At 50.1% G+C, this 14,977-nt stretch overlaps 4 protein-coding genes across 4 annotated transcripts; 3 read left to right on the top strand and 1 right to left on the bottom strand.

Moving 5' to 3' along the window:
* Positions 1–1,581: 1,581 nt before the first annotated feature.
* N7466_001226 (Zn(II)2Cys6 transcription factor) lies at positions 1,582–4,846 on the top strand (the record flags this gene model as incomplete). The annotated part of the gene is made up of 3 exons (XM_057160624.1): positions 1,582–3,778; positions 3,831–3,883; positions 3,953–4,846. The coding sequence occupies 3 exons, from the start codon at positions 1,582–1,584 to the stop codon at positions 4,844–4,846; spliced, it is 3,144 nt and encodes a 1,047-aa protein (XP_057026872.1).
* A 1,177-nt stretch (positions 4,847–6,023) lies between these two features.
* N7466_001225 (uncharacterized protein) lies at positions 6,024–9,067 on the top strand (the record flags this gene model as incomplete). The annotated part of the gene is made up of 2 exons (XM_057160623.1): positions 6,024–6,120; positions 6,177–9,067. 2 exons carry the CDS (start codon positions 6,024–6,026, stop codon positions 9,065–9,067), a joined length of 2,988 nt encoding a protein of 995 aa, XP_057026871.1.
* Positions 9,068–9,797: 730 nt separating this feature from the next.
* On the top strand, positions 9,798–11,428 carry adB (adenylosuccinate synthase ADE12; the record flags this gene model as incomplete). Its single annotated transcript, XM_057160622.1, has 4 exons — positions 9,798–9,837; positions 9,968–10,036; positions 10,160–10,611; positions 10,718–11,428. The coding sequence occupies 4 exons, from the start codon at positions 9,798–9,800 to the stop codon at positions 11,426–11,428; spliced, it is 1,272 nt and encodes a 423-aa protein (XP_057026870.1).
* Positions 11,429–12,455: 1,027 nt separating this feature from the next.
* Positions 12,456–14,643, bottom strand: helA (putative DEAD box RNA helicase HelA; the record flags this gene model as incomplete). The annotated part of the gene is made up of 2 exons (XM_057160621.1): positions 12,456–14,229; positions 14,288–14,643. 2 exons carry the CDS (start codon positions 14,641–14,643, stop codon positions 12,456–12,458), a joined length of 2,130 nt encoding a protein of 709 aa, XP_057026869.1.
* Between the last annotated feature and the right edge of the window lie 334 nt (positions 14,644–14,977).

Genomic DNA, 14,977 nt, shown 5'->3' with positions numbered 1-14,977 from the left:
AAGAAGTCCACCTTCTTTATTTCTACTTTCTTTCCGCCAACCATTCATCTATTCAATTCTTGTCCTTCTGGCAAGGGCATTCCCCCTTTACAACATCTTTCCCATATCGGGAATCTTTTTTTTTTCACCTTCATCATTTTGATCTTAGCCACGATACCTGACCCATCCCTCATGACGTTTTGCTTTTTCTACTTTCGCTTGACACCTTGGGATACCGGCGCAACATAGAGTGGATGCATTGCACAAGATTAAAAAAGCATATACCTTGGGTTTCCGTTTTTGTTTCTCTCTCTTCCTCATACTCCCTCTTCATTTTTTTTCTGGCTTGTCTTTTTTTTTTCCTTTTTCTCTTGGGAGCATTTAACCGGTTGGTTATATTATGATGATACTCATGCATCTGGGGGGCGAAGGAGGGGCTTTCTGTGTTTTACGCTTGTCATTGCATTTTATCATTCCCCCTATTGAGGATCAGAATCCCTCACTCAGTTAAACGGACATCAGTCAATGAACGTCATGGATATGCCACTATACTCTACTACTACCTTGCGTGCTTTCCGTCTCCACTTGTGACATTGCCGAGGACTAAACCTCAAAGTAGTCTTCTCTTCCGTGTAAGCCAAGCAGATCCACTAAAGGCGCGTGGTATGAGCCCTGCAGATGTTTAATGCAAGTGGATCATGTCTATGTTACTGATCAGTTGGATCTCTTTTATAAAAGACTTTACTGACCCCAACTTTGGGCGTTATTTTTCCAACTCTTTTCTCAACCTTTTCCCAACATTGAAAGTTTTCCCCCAGACTCCATTGCTGTCAAATCTCATCATCCACCAATGACAGTTCACCTATCCCGGACTCCACTTAGCCAGCTGTCTCCGCCGTAGCTGCACAAATGGTTTTGGCGGTATTCGCGCGTGGCCAATTGCCTTGTGGAGATCGGATCTTGATGAGATGACGATTGTATCGCTGTGACCTTCCCATTTCTCTCAACATGTTCGGCACATAGGCCAAAGATGAGATCTTTGGTGGAAGCGAGGTATCCATTCCCGAGGGTAACTTAACATGGGAAAAGGTAACCTAAGTTCACTACCCGAACTCCACCAACGCTATCACCATAGTAATTCCTACCTTCACTTCTTCTCTTCCCTGTGAGAGAAAAAAAGGTCAATCCTTTCTTTTTTCTGTTTTGTGGCTTCCCCCTATGACGATCTGGGTCTGGAGATAATTAATTACCAAAAAAAAAAACAACCACAACTTCATTTCCACTCCCATTCATTCGGAGGATAATCAACCTCCGTCGCATCGATTTGCGCCGCGGAGAGTTTCCACCTTGGTGGTCTAATCGTGTGTTTGCCCATAGTGCGGGTCACCTCCTTTGCGATTTTGGATTATCGCAAGCCAAGGTCCGCATCCTGACAAAAACTCGAAGCTCTCTCCCAAACCGCCCCTCCCAAATCGTTCCGATCTATCATGAATGTTGATCCGGTCCGGGGACTCAAACCGCTGTTCCCGACCGCTATCTCCGCAAAACTCCACCATCAAGAGATGATCGCAGGTTTGCGGCTCTCGCCATTCCTTTCTCCCAATGCCTAACGCCACTTCCCCACCGTCACCGGTCTCTTCGGGGAAGAAGAGACCTCACCCTTCCGATCCTACACCCACCCAATCCGACCCCGCCTCAAATTCCTCGCGTGACACTCAAAACCCCTCCGCAACACCCACTGCAAACGCGAAGCCCACGTCACCTGCGCATTCGACTACCACCGTCGCTTCCTCCTCGTCCTCCTCCTTTCGCAATGTCTCCGCCTGTAATCGATGTCGTTTACGAAAGAACCGTTGCGATCAGCGCCTGCCGAGGTGTCAGTCCTGCGAAAAAGCCGGCGTCCGCTGTGTCGGATACGACCCCATCACCAAGCGCGAGATCCCGCGCAGCTACGTATATTTTCTCGAGACCCGAGTCGCCTATCTAGAAAACCAACTGCTAGAGCATAATATCAGCTTCAAGAAGGCCGTCGCCTTTGATGGAGACGAGACAGTCAAGACCGAGACAGAGGGCGATGCGGCGCAATCCATTTCCGCCCATAATGGGCAGCCTGGCGACAGTGCAGATAAAACACACAAATCGAATACCGGATCCAAGGACGAGGTCGATCGGCCTGAGCAGAGAGTAGATGGAGATCGTGCAGATAGAGACCAAGACACTGAAAACCAAGAGAACTGGAGGATACATAATTTGGTATCAAATATCGGCATGGTCTCAGTGCAAGGAACATCTGATCCACGATATCTTGGTTCAACGTCCGGAATCTCTTTCGCTAGAGTCGTATTTGCTGCGGTTCGAAGCTCGCTCCCAGGTAATATGCCCGAGCGGGCTCCTATTCGCACCAGTGAGCGACTGCCACAGACGGCCGCGGCTGGTCCTGGCGCGGGCACGATGCGCGATTCGTTCTTCGGGTTGCAAACACGTCCGATGATGAAGCGGGCGGCGTTCCCGGACCGGGAGCTTGCAGAAAGACTGGTCGATTTGTATTTTGAGCATGCTAACCCGCAAATGCCAATTCTGCACCGTGGGGACTTTATGGAGCTTTTATCACGCACGTACCAGCTCGAAGAAAAGAATCGTTCTCCGAGGGCTCTTTATGTTCTCAATATTGTTTTTGCCATTGGTGCTGGAATCATCTTCGATGATAAGCCTCAAAGCTCGGATGAAGAAAATCGCGCTGGGAGGGATCGAGCATCTTCCACGACTAAAAGGCCGAGGCTTTCGAGTCATCAGTATCAACCGGAGGAATACCATGCATCTGCTATTGTACACTTGGAATCTTTCCTCGGGTCATCGTCAAGTGAGGGCTTTGGCGGACTAGAAGAGCTACAGGCAGTTCTCTTATTAGCCAGCTTTGCCTTGTTACGCCCGGTTGCACCAGGTCTCTGGTACATTGTGGGTGTCGCAATGCGTCTAGCAGTTGATCTCGGCCTCCATTACGAGGATGGTGTAGGTCTTGAGAGCACAAAGGATGGGAACCAAATCCAGCAGCGCATCGACGCTCGCGAACGAGGACGACGAGAATGGATTCGCGATCTACGACGTCGTCTATGGTGGTGTGTCTACAGCTTCGACCGTCTCGTCGCCACCTGTGTTGGACGACCATTCGGCATCAGCGACCAGGCCATAAGTACCGAATTTCCATCCATGATTGACGACAAATACATCACTAAATCTGGACTTTTGACCCCTCCTGACGGGGCTCCAACATACAAACATGTCGCATTTCATTACTTCAAACTCCGCCTCCTCCAATCCGAGATTCACGACGTTCTACAATACCAGCAAGCACGCGCTGTTCGAAAACGTGCAACAAATAGCGCGATCATCCTCCCCCATGCTGAGCTGACATCTCCTTTCCTTCAAGGGTTTGATTCTTTCCGCTCTTGGCGTCATGATGTGCACCGTCGCCTTGTGGAGTGGCACGAGAGTGCCCCGACCCGTCCTGATACGGGTGTGCGATTCTCAATCGAACTTTTGGAGCTGAATTACTGGCAAGCTATCATCTTGTTATATCAGCAGAGCTTGACCGTGCCTGCTGAATTGGCAGGCGAACTCACTCCAGCTGATGATGTGTCTAGCCCTTCTTTCTCAAATCCAGATGATGGTGATGAAGAAGACCACGTGTATCTTAATGTGGCAGAGGCTGGTCAAAAGGTCATTCGCATTTATCGGCAGTTACACCGAGTCAGACTTGTGAACTACACTTATTTGGCAACTCATCACATTTTCATGGCTGGTATGTTCTGCTGGTTTGGTTTTTTTCTCCTTGCATTACTGATATCTCTTAGGAATCTCCTTCCTCTATGCAATTTGGTATTCGCCGCTGGTTCGCAGCCGTTTGGTATGTAACTCTTTTAAGGCCTCAAAGTATCCCATGGGGCATCCGATACTTACGATTATCTACGACTAGTCTCTCGATGAGGTAGACTTTACCGTTCTGGCCGCCACTTCTGTCCTCGGTGATTTGATGCACAAGTGTCCACCTGCCGAAGCTTGTCGAGATGCATTCGAACGGATGAGCAAAGCCACCGTTCAGATGTGCTTGTCAACAACCGGCTTCGGTTCTCAAGTTGACATGAGCCGTGTGGATACAGGCTCCCACGCATCTGGGTCTCTTCATTCAGGTCGTCGTCAAGCCTTTGATCCCAGACGAGCAAGCCAAGGCCAGTCACGACGACAACCACAAACCCGTTCATCGCGCCCTGTGCCGAGATTTGATATGAACCTCGCTGATCTATTCAACGACAACACACCACTCGCTGATCGCTCCCGCGCTGACAACGTAGCCGGCCATCCATATCCTGTCCGAGCGGAACACGGAGAAACAATGGCACCCGGACTGGGCGCCGAGGGGGGTCCTTCCCGACCGTTCGTACAGCGCACTCCATCTATGGAGTATTATCTCAAATATGAGAACCCCGGATCTCCACAACCTCAGCAGTTCTACTACCCCACGTCCCCGCAACAAACTGGTTCCCCTGGAAGTGTGGCTCCAAATGCTGCAAACGGGCCTCATGCGGTCCCACCGACAGACCCAGAAGGTCAGACTGGCATCAGCCTTGATTTCCTGGACTTTGGATCCGGTGATCCAGATAGCCAAGCTCTTGAGACTGATCCGAACGGTGATTATAATATGGCTAATGTGCCACCCCTTGGCCCCAACCTAGGTCAGAACGTGGGCATTGACCTGGGCTTTGGCATGGCAATGGATTTCCAACATGATTGGAGCGAGAATCCTAATTATGATCTTTTGGAGGGGTATTTCTTTGGAGGCTCTGGGCCCGGAGCTTCTGGTGATGCTTGAGAATTCTTACATTTGGCTTATACCTAGGATGAGCTGGTGTCTTGTGAGGTTCTTCGCTTCTCCATCCATATTTTCCTTCCCTTTACTTACATTCATGAACATTTTGCTGCCGCTCTTGTTTTAATTTTTGCTTCCCTTCACCCTCCATTACCCTGTCTACGACTGGCTTCTTTTAAATTTTATTTATCTTGGAATCGAATAGTCAAGAGGGACTGGGAAACTGTGATTGATTCCACGGGAACAAGGGTACGTTCATAACTGCGATGGCTGTCTTGTTGCGTGTTTTGAGTTTTGGGATACCATATATTATACACCATATATTCTTTTCCATATACCAGATACTTGAAATTTACATAAACTACTTCAATATTTCAATAACCAGTGTTCGTCTTACCGCTGGTCAATAAAGGTGGTTGGTTGACTATAGCCCTAGCAGTATACATTAGCACTAGTGGTAATGCGGCAATGCCAGCCTAGATCAGCGAATGCCTTGGGCAGCAAAACCAAACATCCCGCGGCAAAAACAAAACACAAGCCCGCTTTTTTTCTTCCCTTCCCAAGTGACAACTCACCCAACGCCCTTCCCATTTGCTGACACCAGTGCTACCTAAAAGGGCTTGGTTCGCATTGGTTGCTTCACCCACTCTGAGCCATTTGACGCTTGGACCTTACATGCCTAACTAAACTGCCTCGTCAGGTGTTCACGACTCTTGACTTTCAAGGATATCTCAGCCCCCCGGGCTCAGCTGTCTCTTCCAATCTCACTCCGTCACTTTCCATACCTTGCGATCGAGGTCTCGCCATTTTCGCCGCCGGACCCCTTCCACGAAACCATCCACCCTCCTTGTATCAGTCAGTCAAATCGAGATTTGATCAACCCTACCTCATCGGATCCAGCGGGCAACGCACTCGGCCGACCTCCTTCGTTATTTTGGTAGACTCTGCTATATTTTCAATAGACAGAAGTCTTATCGCATGAGCAACCGCGAATCTCTTTTTTGTCTTGTCTCAACCACCACTTTCGTCATCACATGCGTTTGCGATTAGCAGCATAGGGACTATTGAAAGAAACAACCTAGACTGGTCATGCATGAGATCCTCGGATTTTTGAACAAAAGGCTACTATTATGTGCATTTGCTTCTGTTTGACCCATTTCCTCGGAACAACGAGCTCAAAATGGTGAAGGCGGACGTGCGGAGAGATTACTATGCGGACTTGGGTCTTGCTCCCAGTGCGGAGTCTGAAGACATCAAGAAACAATTCCGCAAGCTAGGTAGGTTTGACACCAAGGACGGGGCAGAACTGAACAACGCCACTGACTGTTCACAGCTCTCAAGTTCCACCCAGACAGGAATCCCGGAAGAGAACAAGAGTTCATCGCAAAGTTCCAGGCTATCCAAGCCGCTCATGAGATTCTGAGCGATCCACAACAGAGACTTAAGTACGATACGGATCGTCTGCGCGCAGGATATGGCAAAGTATATGGTCCCTCGAAGACAAGTAACCAGCGCAGATCCCAGACTACCCAAGCCCCCACAGCTGCTGCTCCCCAGCCTAGACCCCAAAGGACCCCAACTTCGCGTCCATCGGCATACAACAACGGGTGGGGAACTCCCGGTACGGCACCAAACGAGACGTCTGCTGGCGCCCAGAGATACTCTGCGCATGCCCGCGCGGACCCGCAACCATGGGGTCGAGGGCAAGCTGACACGCAAACAAGGGCGGACGCGTATAAGGGCTTTTCGGGGATGAGAGGTTCCACCGCAGGAGCGTCATGGCGAGGCTTTGATCCCCAAACTGGACGGACGGCAGCTGGGAGCACGGCTGGTGGGGTGCCGAGACCGCAAAATATGCCATTTGGATCTGGAAACGGGACCCAGCGATCAAAGTCCGCTTACGAGTATTTTAAGGACAATGCCAAATCTCAAAATAACACGCCCAGTCCTAACTCATCTAGGAAGAAGCAAGGATTTGCGCCAGGAACTACCAGCGGTGGAGATGAGCCCCCAGCGAGAAACACGTCCGCTTACACTCATCATCGAAGTGAGAGACCAAGCAGCATGTATTTTGATTCTGTACCGGCACCTACAGCCAAAAAGCAACCACCGCCAGCACCCGAGCCTCCGAAATTCGCCGAGGACTTTGAACGGAACAGAAGAGGATATGCGTCAACAGGAGGTGAGAAGACATTCTTCTCCAGTACACCACTCGGGCGACCCGCAAGCGCACAACAGTCCTCAGGAAGTTCCCGGAACCCCTATTCTCGCGCCAGTTCAGGTTATCCCAAATCAGAGGAAATCCATGACTCTGCTAGTCCAAAAGCCAGAAGGAGAGAAAACTACTCCCCTTCTCCATCCACGAGCTCAAGTGGTGAATCCCACGAATCGGAAGGCGAATGGCACGAAGTACCACATCGGCGTAACGGAAAACCAAAGGCTGTCCCCAAGAGCCGTCTGCGGCCTAATCAAAAGTTCTCCGATTTCCATCGGCAAGTAGATTCCGACAATGGTAGTGGTGAGGATCCTTTAACCCGGCCAGGCGTTAACCATCGCGAGGAAGCGCCGCGCCGGCCAATCAAAAACACCCGGAAACCTCGAAGGGTCCCTGGGTTTGGAGACCTTACGGCTGACAGTGAGGATACTAAAGGACACAATTCAGATAGCGCCGCATTCACCCAAGGCTCAACTCGCCCACAACAAAATTCTGGTTCTCCGGACTTGAACAACCGGTACGTGGCCCTCTGGTATCTTTTCATATCAACCCAAGGGGACTCGGACTCATATAAGGACAGAACAACGGACTCGTCGAAGGATACTCCCAGATTCAAGTATGAGGTCTTTGGGCACCGGAGCACCAGTGACGTCAACAACCTCCACAAGAAATTTTCTGCCGAAGATTGGAGAGACCACATGGAGGGATTCGATTTCCTCGGTGCTTCAGCTTCGAAGCTGAATGGGGCTCGCAGCTCTCCTAATTCAAGGCCCCGGAGTCGTGCTAATCCGCAGGAGGATTCAGCGGAGTCGGTTCATGCGACTAGGGCCGCTGAGTCCAACGGCTTTACGAGCGGATCCCAGGAAGAGCTCCAGCAGACTCCAACTCCATTTGCGCGGGCCAAGTTTTCTGCCGACCAGTGGTCTGAACAACTTCGCGATCTATCCTGGAATATTCCCGACGGTGAAAAACAGCGGGCGGCAGCACATACTCCACCTCGCAGTCCAAGGAAGCAATCAAAGGCAGGCACGAAGTTACGAAGTACCCCGAAGGGTGCGACTGTCTCATCCGAAGCTGAGGAGGCAACAGAGACGGTCAATGGTAATTTTGCACCTGGTGAATCGGTTCCCAATGTTGGAGAATTTGGTGAAGAAGCTTGGGCTGGCCCAGATATTGAGGCCATGGATATTGATATGGAGTCGCCACATGTGCCAAAGAAGACATCTATTGGAGCTACGCAAAGTTCCGGCTATCCAGATCTCAGTCACGTCGCTCAGGAGGTCCCTGCTGCGAGCACAAAGCCTCAACCACCGAAAGCTGCAGCTGGTAAATCAAATGCAGAGGCACGCATCCCACTTTTTGATCTCGAGAATCTTCGCAACATTGCACCTTTCACCAGTACCAATAATGGTGGAATTGAGAACTTGGACGATGTCCATGCCACTTTGCCATTTGAGTCCCGCGCCAAGGAACAAACTACGACGAAGCGTGACATTCTTCCTCGCGAGCTGAAACTCCCAAACCCCCCCAAAAGACCCTCCGTACCGCAGATTGTGATGTTTGCACCAGGTACACAGGTCCTCTCAATTGATAAATGGAAGCACTACGTCTCGGCGATGGGTACATATATGCATGACTGGAATGTCTTTAATAGCCGCATATTACTCTATTTCAGAGCTCGTCAAGAAGCTGTCGAGACAGGTCTCTCATCCAACTGGATCAGTGCGGTCGGGGACTCAGCTCGCCTCAAGATCAATGATGACGACGATGCAGATGACAACAACAAGTCCCATTCCCACGACTCCTTTGAGGATTTCGAGGAGACTCTTGTTGCTGGAAGCGGCAAGGGTGGGTTTAACGCTTATCTGCGCGGGATTCAAGAGGATATTCAGGTCCGCAAGCATTGGGAAGTTGCATGTGAACTGCATCGGGAATGTATTCTTGATCTTGGTCGCCTGCGAGAGTGGATCCATAATGGTGGACGATTGGTTTCTTTCTCCACTATATGATTTATCATGAGAACAATATCTAGAACGGATGGTTTAAATGGCGTTGTTGTCGTTGTTGTCAGGATTGGTGTGGGTCCTGCATCTAGGCATGGTGTTTTGGTTTCCTTGATGAACGAACGATAATACCCTGGGGGCTTTTTTTAAAATGTACTATGATACTGTGAGGCATTCGTCCTATCCTGTGGATTTACCCCCAACTTGTGGGGGATCATACATGTATGTCAGAGCACAAATAACTACTAGTACTATCATGGCCAGGTCGACGGACTTGGATAATAGTTACTCCGGTACATCCTTACCCTTCAGGCATACATGAGGCGACAATCCTATTTCTGGTATATTACACATGAAATACCATTATTACACCCATGGACGAAGGAAAAAATAAATTAAATTACCACTGTCATAATGTGAGTCACTCTACAATATAATAATAAAGACACTTCCAACAAGACTAGAAAGTCGCAATTAAATACATTCAAGTCCAAATTACACGGTAGGTTAGTCACTCATTATCCACATCCTTTCAAGTGCAATGCCCCGGCATTGTTGCAAAAAAAACACACCGGCACTGACCGAATACCCAGATTGCCTTGCCCCGCCATCCGAAGCCGGACTTACTTCTCTTCCTCTCTACTCCTCCGCCACTAGCATCACCCTCCGTTCGCCAATTGCCAATCGAAGTGCAGCAATTGATTCTTTTTAATAACACACCCGGCATTTAGCAAACATGGTGTCCATCGTTCTTGGTAGTCAATGGGGAGATGAAGGTATGTCAACCCCGCCAGTGCCCCGCGCGCTCTCAAGTCCCGACGAACTGTGACATGTTGAACGAGTGGCGCTGGTACGGATGTGAGACGTCGCAACGGCTACTAACCCGGGCTCGCTTGTGATGTATAGGAAAGGGAAAGATTACAGACATGCTGTCGCAGCAGGCGACATTGTGCTGTCGTGCTGCCGGTGGCCATAGTACGTGTGACCTTTTGCGGATTAATTTTCAATTCCCCTTCCCGACGAGAAAAAAAGTCCGGGGAGTTGAAGATTAAAAAATGTCGACCCAACTAACTCGCTTTTTTTTTAACTAAATTGTAGATGCCGGTCACACTATCGTTCACGAGAACGTAACCTACGACTTCCACATCCTCCCCTCCGGCCTCGTCTCGCCTAAATGTATCAACCTCATCGGCGCCGGAACCGTCTTCCACGTTCCTAGCTTCTTCAAGGAGCTCGGCCACTTGGAATCTAAGGGTCTTACATCCGCTGGTAAGCGCATCTTCGTTTCTGATCGCGCACACGTTTGCTTCGATCTGCACTCCGTTGTCGATGGTCTTGAGGAGAAGGGCCTTGGTGGCCGCAAGGTTGGTACTACCGGCAAGGGTATCGGTCCCTGCTACAGTGACAAGGCTGCGCGCCGCGGTGTGCGCGTTGGTGAAATTCTCGATGAGGTCACCTTTGAGCGCAAGCTGCGCACTCTGGACACCTCTTACCGGGCACGCTTCGGCGACCTGGACTACGATGTCGAGGAGGAGATTGCGCGGTTCAAGGTATGGAAAGCAACATGAAGTTAGGATCATATCCTATTCTATATATCATATATACTATATGGGGTTTGATTCGCTGCGGGGAGATATTTTTACTCACCTTCACCAGGAATACCGTACCAAGCTGCAGCCCTACATTGTCGACCAGCTCGAGTTCCTGCAGGAGCACAAGAACTCTCCCAACACCCTGGTCGAGGGTGCTAATGCCCTGATGCTTGACTTGGACCACGGCACCTACCCCTTCGTTACCTCGTCTTCCACCGGCCTCGGCGGTGCTGTGCAGGCCCTCGCCCTGAACCCGCAAAGCATCAAGAGCGTCATTGGTGTTCTGAAGGCCTACACCACCCGTGTCGGCTCCGGACCTTTCCCCTCCGAGCAGCTCAACGCCGAAGGTGAGAAGCTGCAAGTCGTCGGCCGCGAGTTCGGTGTGACCACTGGTCGTAAGCGCCGCTGCGGTTGGTTGGATCTTGTGCTTGCTCGTTACTCGCACGCCATCAACCACTACACCGCTCTCAACCTCACCAAGCTCGATGTGTTGGATGACTTTGATGAGATCAAGGTTGGTGTTGCGTACATCTTGCCTTGCGGTAAGCGGACGACTGGGTCGTTCCCCGCCGATCCTAATGTCGTGGAGAAGATTAAGGTTGAGTACGTTACTTTGCCTGGTTGGAAGTCTAACACTATGGGTGTTACCAAGTATGAGGATCTGCCGGTCAATGCTCGTGCTTACATCGAGTTCATTGAGCGTGAGATTGGTGGTGTTCCTATTAAGTGGATTGGTACCGGTCCTGCGCGCGAACACATGATCGCTCGCGAGTAAGAAGCGCAAAAAGGATCTGGATTTGATTTGTGATCATGCTATGTCTCTTTTCATTGTAAGTATCTGCCAGCAGTAGATTTCTCTTTTTATGTTATTTTTCTTAGGCTGGGCAGTATATTGGGATACGTGATTAAATTTTGATATACATATACCTTTCGTCGCCCTATATACACTGAATTTGCAAGTGGTCAGTTAGGTACATGTTCCAAGCACTCAGTGCTTCCAATGTTTCCAGGGTTGCGGGTCCAACTTTTCAAATGTTGAATCATGCCTACCTACTACATAGCACTTGTGAATTCTTCCAGAGTTGGCTTTGGGAGAGGTCCATGGATGTCATGTTGAACTGGTGGATTTACATATCTCTCAAAATGCACATAGGTAGTACATTTATACATTTTGATATGATGTCTCTACATTCATCCATATATAGATGGATACATTCAAACATTGAATGTTGGCTCTCCACACATCAATTGGCAGGGTTGCACATCTGGTTCAAAGGCACATGTCATGGGCAATAACATTGAAGCAAATGAACATTTGAATGTTAGCCCGTACATAGCCTTGAAGGTATAAACATTGAATCTATGTCCACCCATGATGGATGGCTATTCATCAATGGGATTCGATGTAAAAACTTTGCCTAGCAAGGTAACATTCGAAGATAGAGCAGTAAAATAGTTGTCAAAAGTATAGTAGTACATTGCAAATCAATAAAAATCTTTAAAACATAGGCCCACCAGGGCAGTATCAAATTGCAGTATAAGACAAGAGTTGAGAAGTGGAAAAATGGGAAAATGGGGGGAATCGACAAATACATATGATACAGAGATGTCAAAGCGAAGAGAGACAGAACGCCGCCTAAAAATGCGAGGATGGAAAACTCTATCAGGTTTCTTTTGTCACAATCAACAGGAACGGAAAAGCGACAACAAATCTTGTTAGAAGAGATGCTTCAAAAAAAAAAGACAACGGCATATCACCATTTTTAAAGACCGTCCCCGAATCCTGACCGGATCGGTAAGATCTATTCAAACATATTGGAGCGGGGAGCGCGGTCTTCACGGTCGCCGTAAGAGCGCGAGCCACGATCGCCCCCGAAAGAACGGGAGCTGCGGTCACCACGGTCACCACCGAAAGAGCGGGAGCTGCGGTCACCACGGTCACCACCGAAAGAGCGAGAGTTGCGGCCACCACGGTCACCGCGGTCACCGAAAGAGCGGTCACCGTAAGAGCGGGAGGCACGATCACCTCCGAAAGAACGAGGACTGCGGGAGTCCGAGAAAGAAGAACGTCCACGGCGGTCACCGAAACCACCGGATCTGCTGTCATCGAACTCTCCACGCGGGCGGAAAGAACGAGAAGACTCGTCAACATTAACCTCAGGAATACCGCGGAGTCCAAGGTTCTTGACGAGGGCTGCGCTAAGAGCCGGGGGCTCCTCCATACCATATCCGTGGACGGCGAGTCGGTTCAGAACACAAATGGCATTCTGCTTGCTGTTGAAAGTCTGAAGAGTCGAGCCGAGCTGGGCGCGGTAAGTGACAAACTTCAGTTCCGAGGAGATCTTGGTCATAGCTGTCTTGATGAGCTCAATCGGTTCACGCACGGCCTCGGGGGCACCACTGAGGTCCTTGCTAAGGTCCACAAGAGAAGTTTGAAGAGTAGTGCGATCCTGAGTGACGGGCATGCCATGACACTTTTCACTCAAGCTGGAAACCTGACCGGCGTTAATGAAGACCCAGCCCTCACCGGTCTTACCAGCACGAGCAGTACGGCCAGTTCGGTGGATATAAGTTTCCCGATCGCTGGGAACGCCGATCTGGATGACATGGGTGACATTCGGGAAGTCCATACCACGAGCAGTCACGTCCGACGAGAAGAGAATAGCTTCATCGGCACGGCGGAAAGCGTCGGCAGCAAAGGTTCGCTGTCTCTGGCTGAGCTTAGAGTGAATCTCCAGGAAGCGCATGCGACCCAGAGGGGCCGCAGAGGTATCCTCACGGCTGCCGCGGGGAAGGTGTGAGAAAACCTCAGCAGCAAGTTGAGTCTCACTGGTGGAGTTGAAGTAGACAATCGCCTTGAACGGTGGCAGCTCCGAATTTTCCTGCTGGCGCGCCTGGTATTCTTGTGCAAGTTCGAGGACACCAGGAAGAGCGTTTTCGTAGCCAGGCTGGAGAACAAACTTCTGTGGTACCTTGAGGTGGACTGGGACTTCATTATCGCTGACTGTCTTGACATATTTGTAATCGGGTCTCATGGTTCGGTCAACCATCTTGATGACTTCCCGAGGAACAGTGGCAGAGAACATCAAAGTCTGTCTGGAAACCTGGAGGGGGTCCGGAAGCAAAGAGTTGATCTCGTTAATTTCATCGGAAAATCCCTGGTCAAGCAGACGATCGGCTTCATCCAGGATGAGGGTGTTCAGCATGGGAGTCGAGACGCCGCTGTGAGGGTCAGAAAGAATATCCTTGATACGACCGGGGGTACCAATCAGCAGGTGGCAGCCCTCGCGCTGGATCTTCTGAAGTCCGGCTCTCTTCTGTGTTCCGCCGACGGCGGTTTGAACCAACAGACCAGTGCCAGGGGTCAACCTCCGGGCTTCGGCGGCAATCTGCTCGGCAAGTTCACGGGTAGGTGAGATGATGAGGGCTCTGATATCACTTGAGTTGGCCCTTGGGCCACGTCTGTGTCCTGCGTTCTGGCCCTTCAATGAGAGAGTAGGGTCGTTAAGGATGTTTTGCATGGTAGGGAGAAGGAAGGCGAGAGTCTTTCCGGTGCCGGTCTTGGCCTGCGCTAGGCTGAGAAAGGTGTCAGTAAATGAATTGTATTCAAGATATGAGATCCATGCGAACTTACATGTCATCACCCTTGAGCATCTGGTGGATTGTCTCGCTTTGGACAGGGGTCATGGTCTCCAAGCCCATGCGAGAAGGATCGGTGATGTTTCGGATAATCATCTTGTCAATGAGCTCATTGTTCTGGAGGTCGGCAAACTTAGTGATCAATTCAGCAGCCTCCTCGACCTGGACAGGAGTCGGTCTTGCGGCCGATAGGGCAGGGAATGAGGTCTGGAACGACCGGCTCAGACCAGGAGTCCGGACGACCAGAGGCTGCAAATTGGATAGCTTGGGGGCCCATCGTGCAGAGAGAGTGCGAGGCACAGATGTGCGGAGCGCCTGGGAGACGCCGAATTGGCGGAAAACACCAAGCATGATGGATAATATTAATATTAATTTGATGAAAGAATGGCTATCGCAAGTTGATTGTCGCGAAGAAAAAAAGGGAAAATTAAAACATGGATCACATGATCCTTATCGATAAGGGGGAGGCGACGAGTCTCTTATATGCCTGAGGCTGCCGATGAAAATCTATTCGATCGGCGGATGCCGGGGATGGGGCACGTGATAAGGCAGGTTCAGTATCTTTTTGCCAAGCGCTGTGTTTTGGTATGAAATGGATTGTATTCCGTACACTAAAATCCTTTGTTTTTTAATTTCCAACTCCTCTGCTAGTGCCAATTCAACAACTTTCACCTGTCGCAAGTTT

Source organism: Penicillium verhagenii (assembly GCF_028828195.1).
Source record: "Penicillium verhagenii strain IBT 33310 chromosome Unknown utg000002l_segment0_segment0, whole genome shotgun sequence".
NCBI classification, from domain to species: Eukaryota; Fungi; Ascomycota; class Eurotiomycetes; order Eurotiales; family Aspergillaceae; genus Penicillium; species Penicillium verhagenii.
The sequence above is the reverse complement of the archived record's forward strand: the minus strand, read 5'-3'. Positions and strand labels throughout refer to the sequence as shown.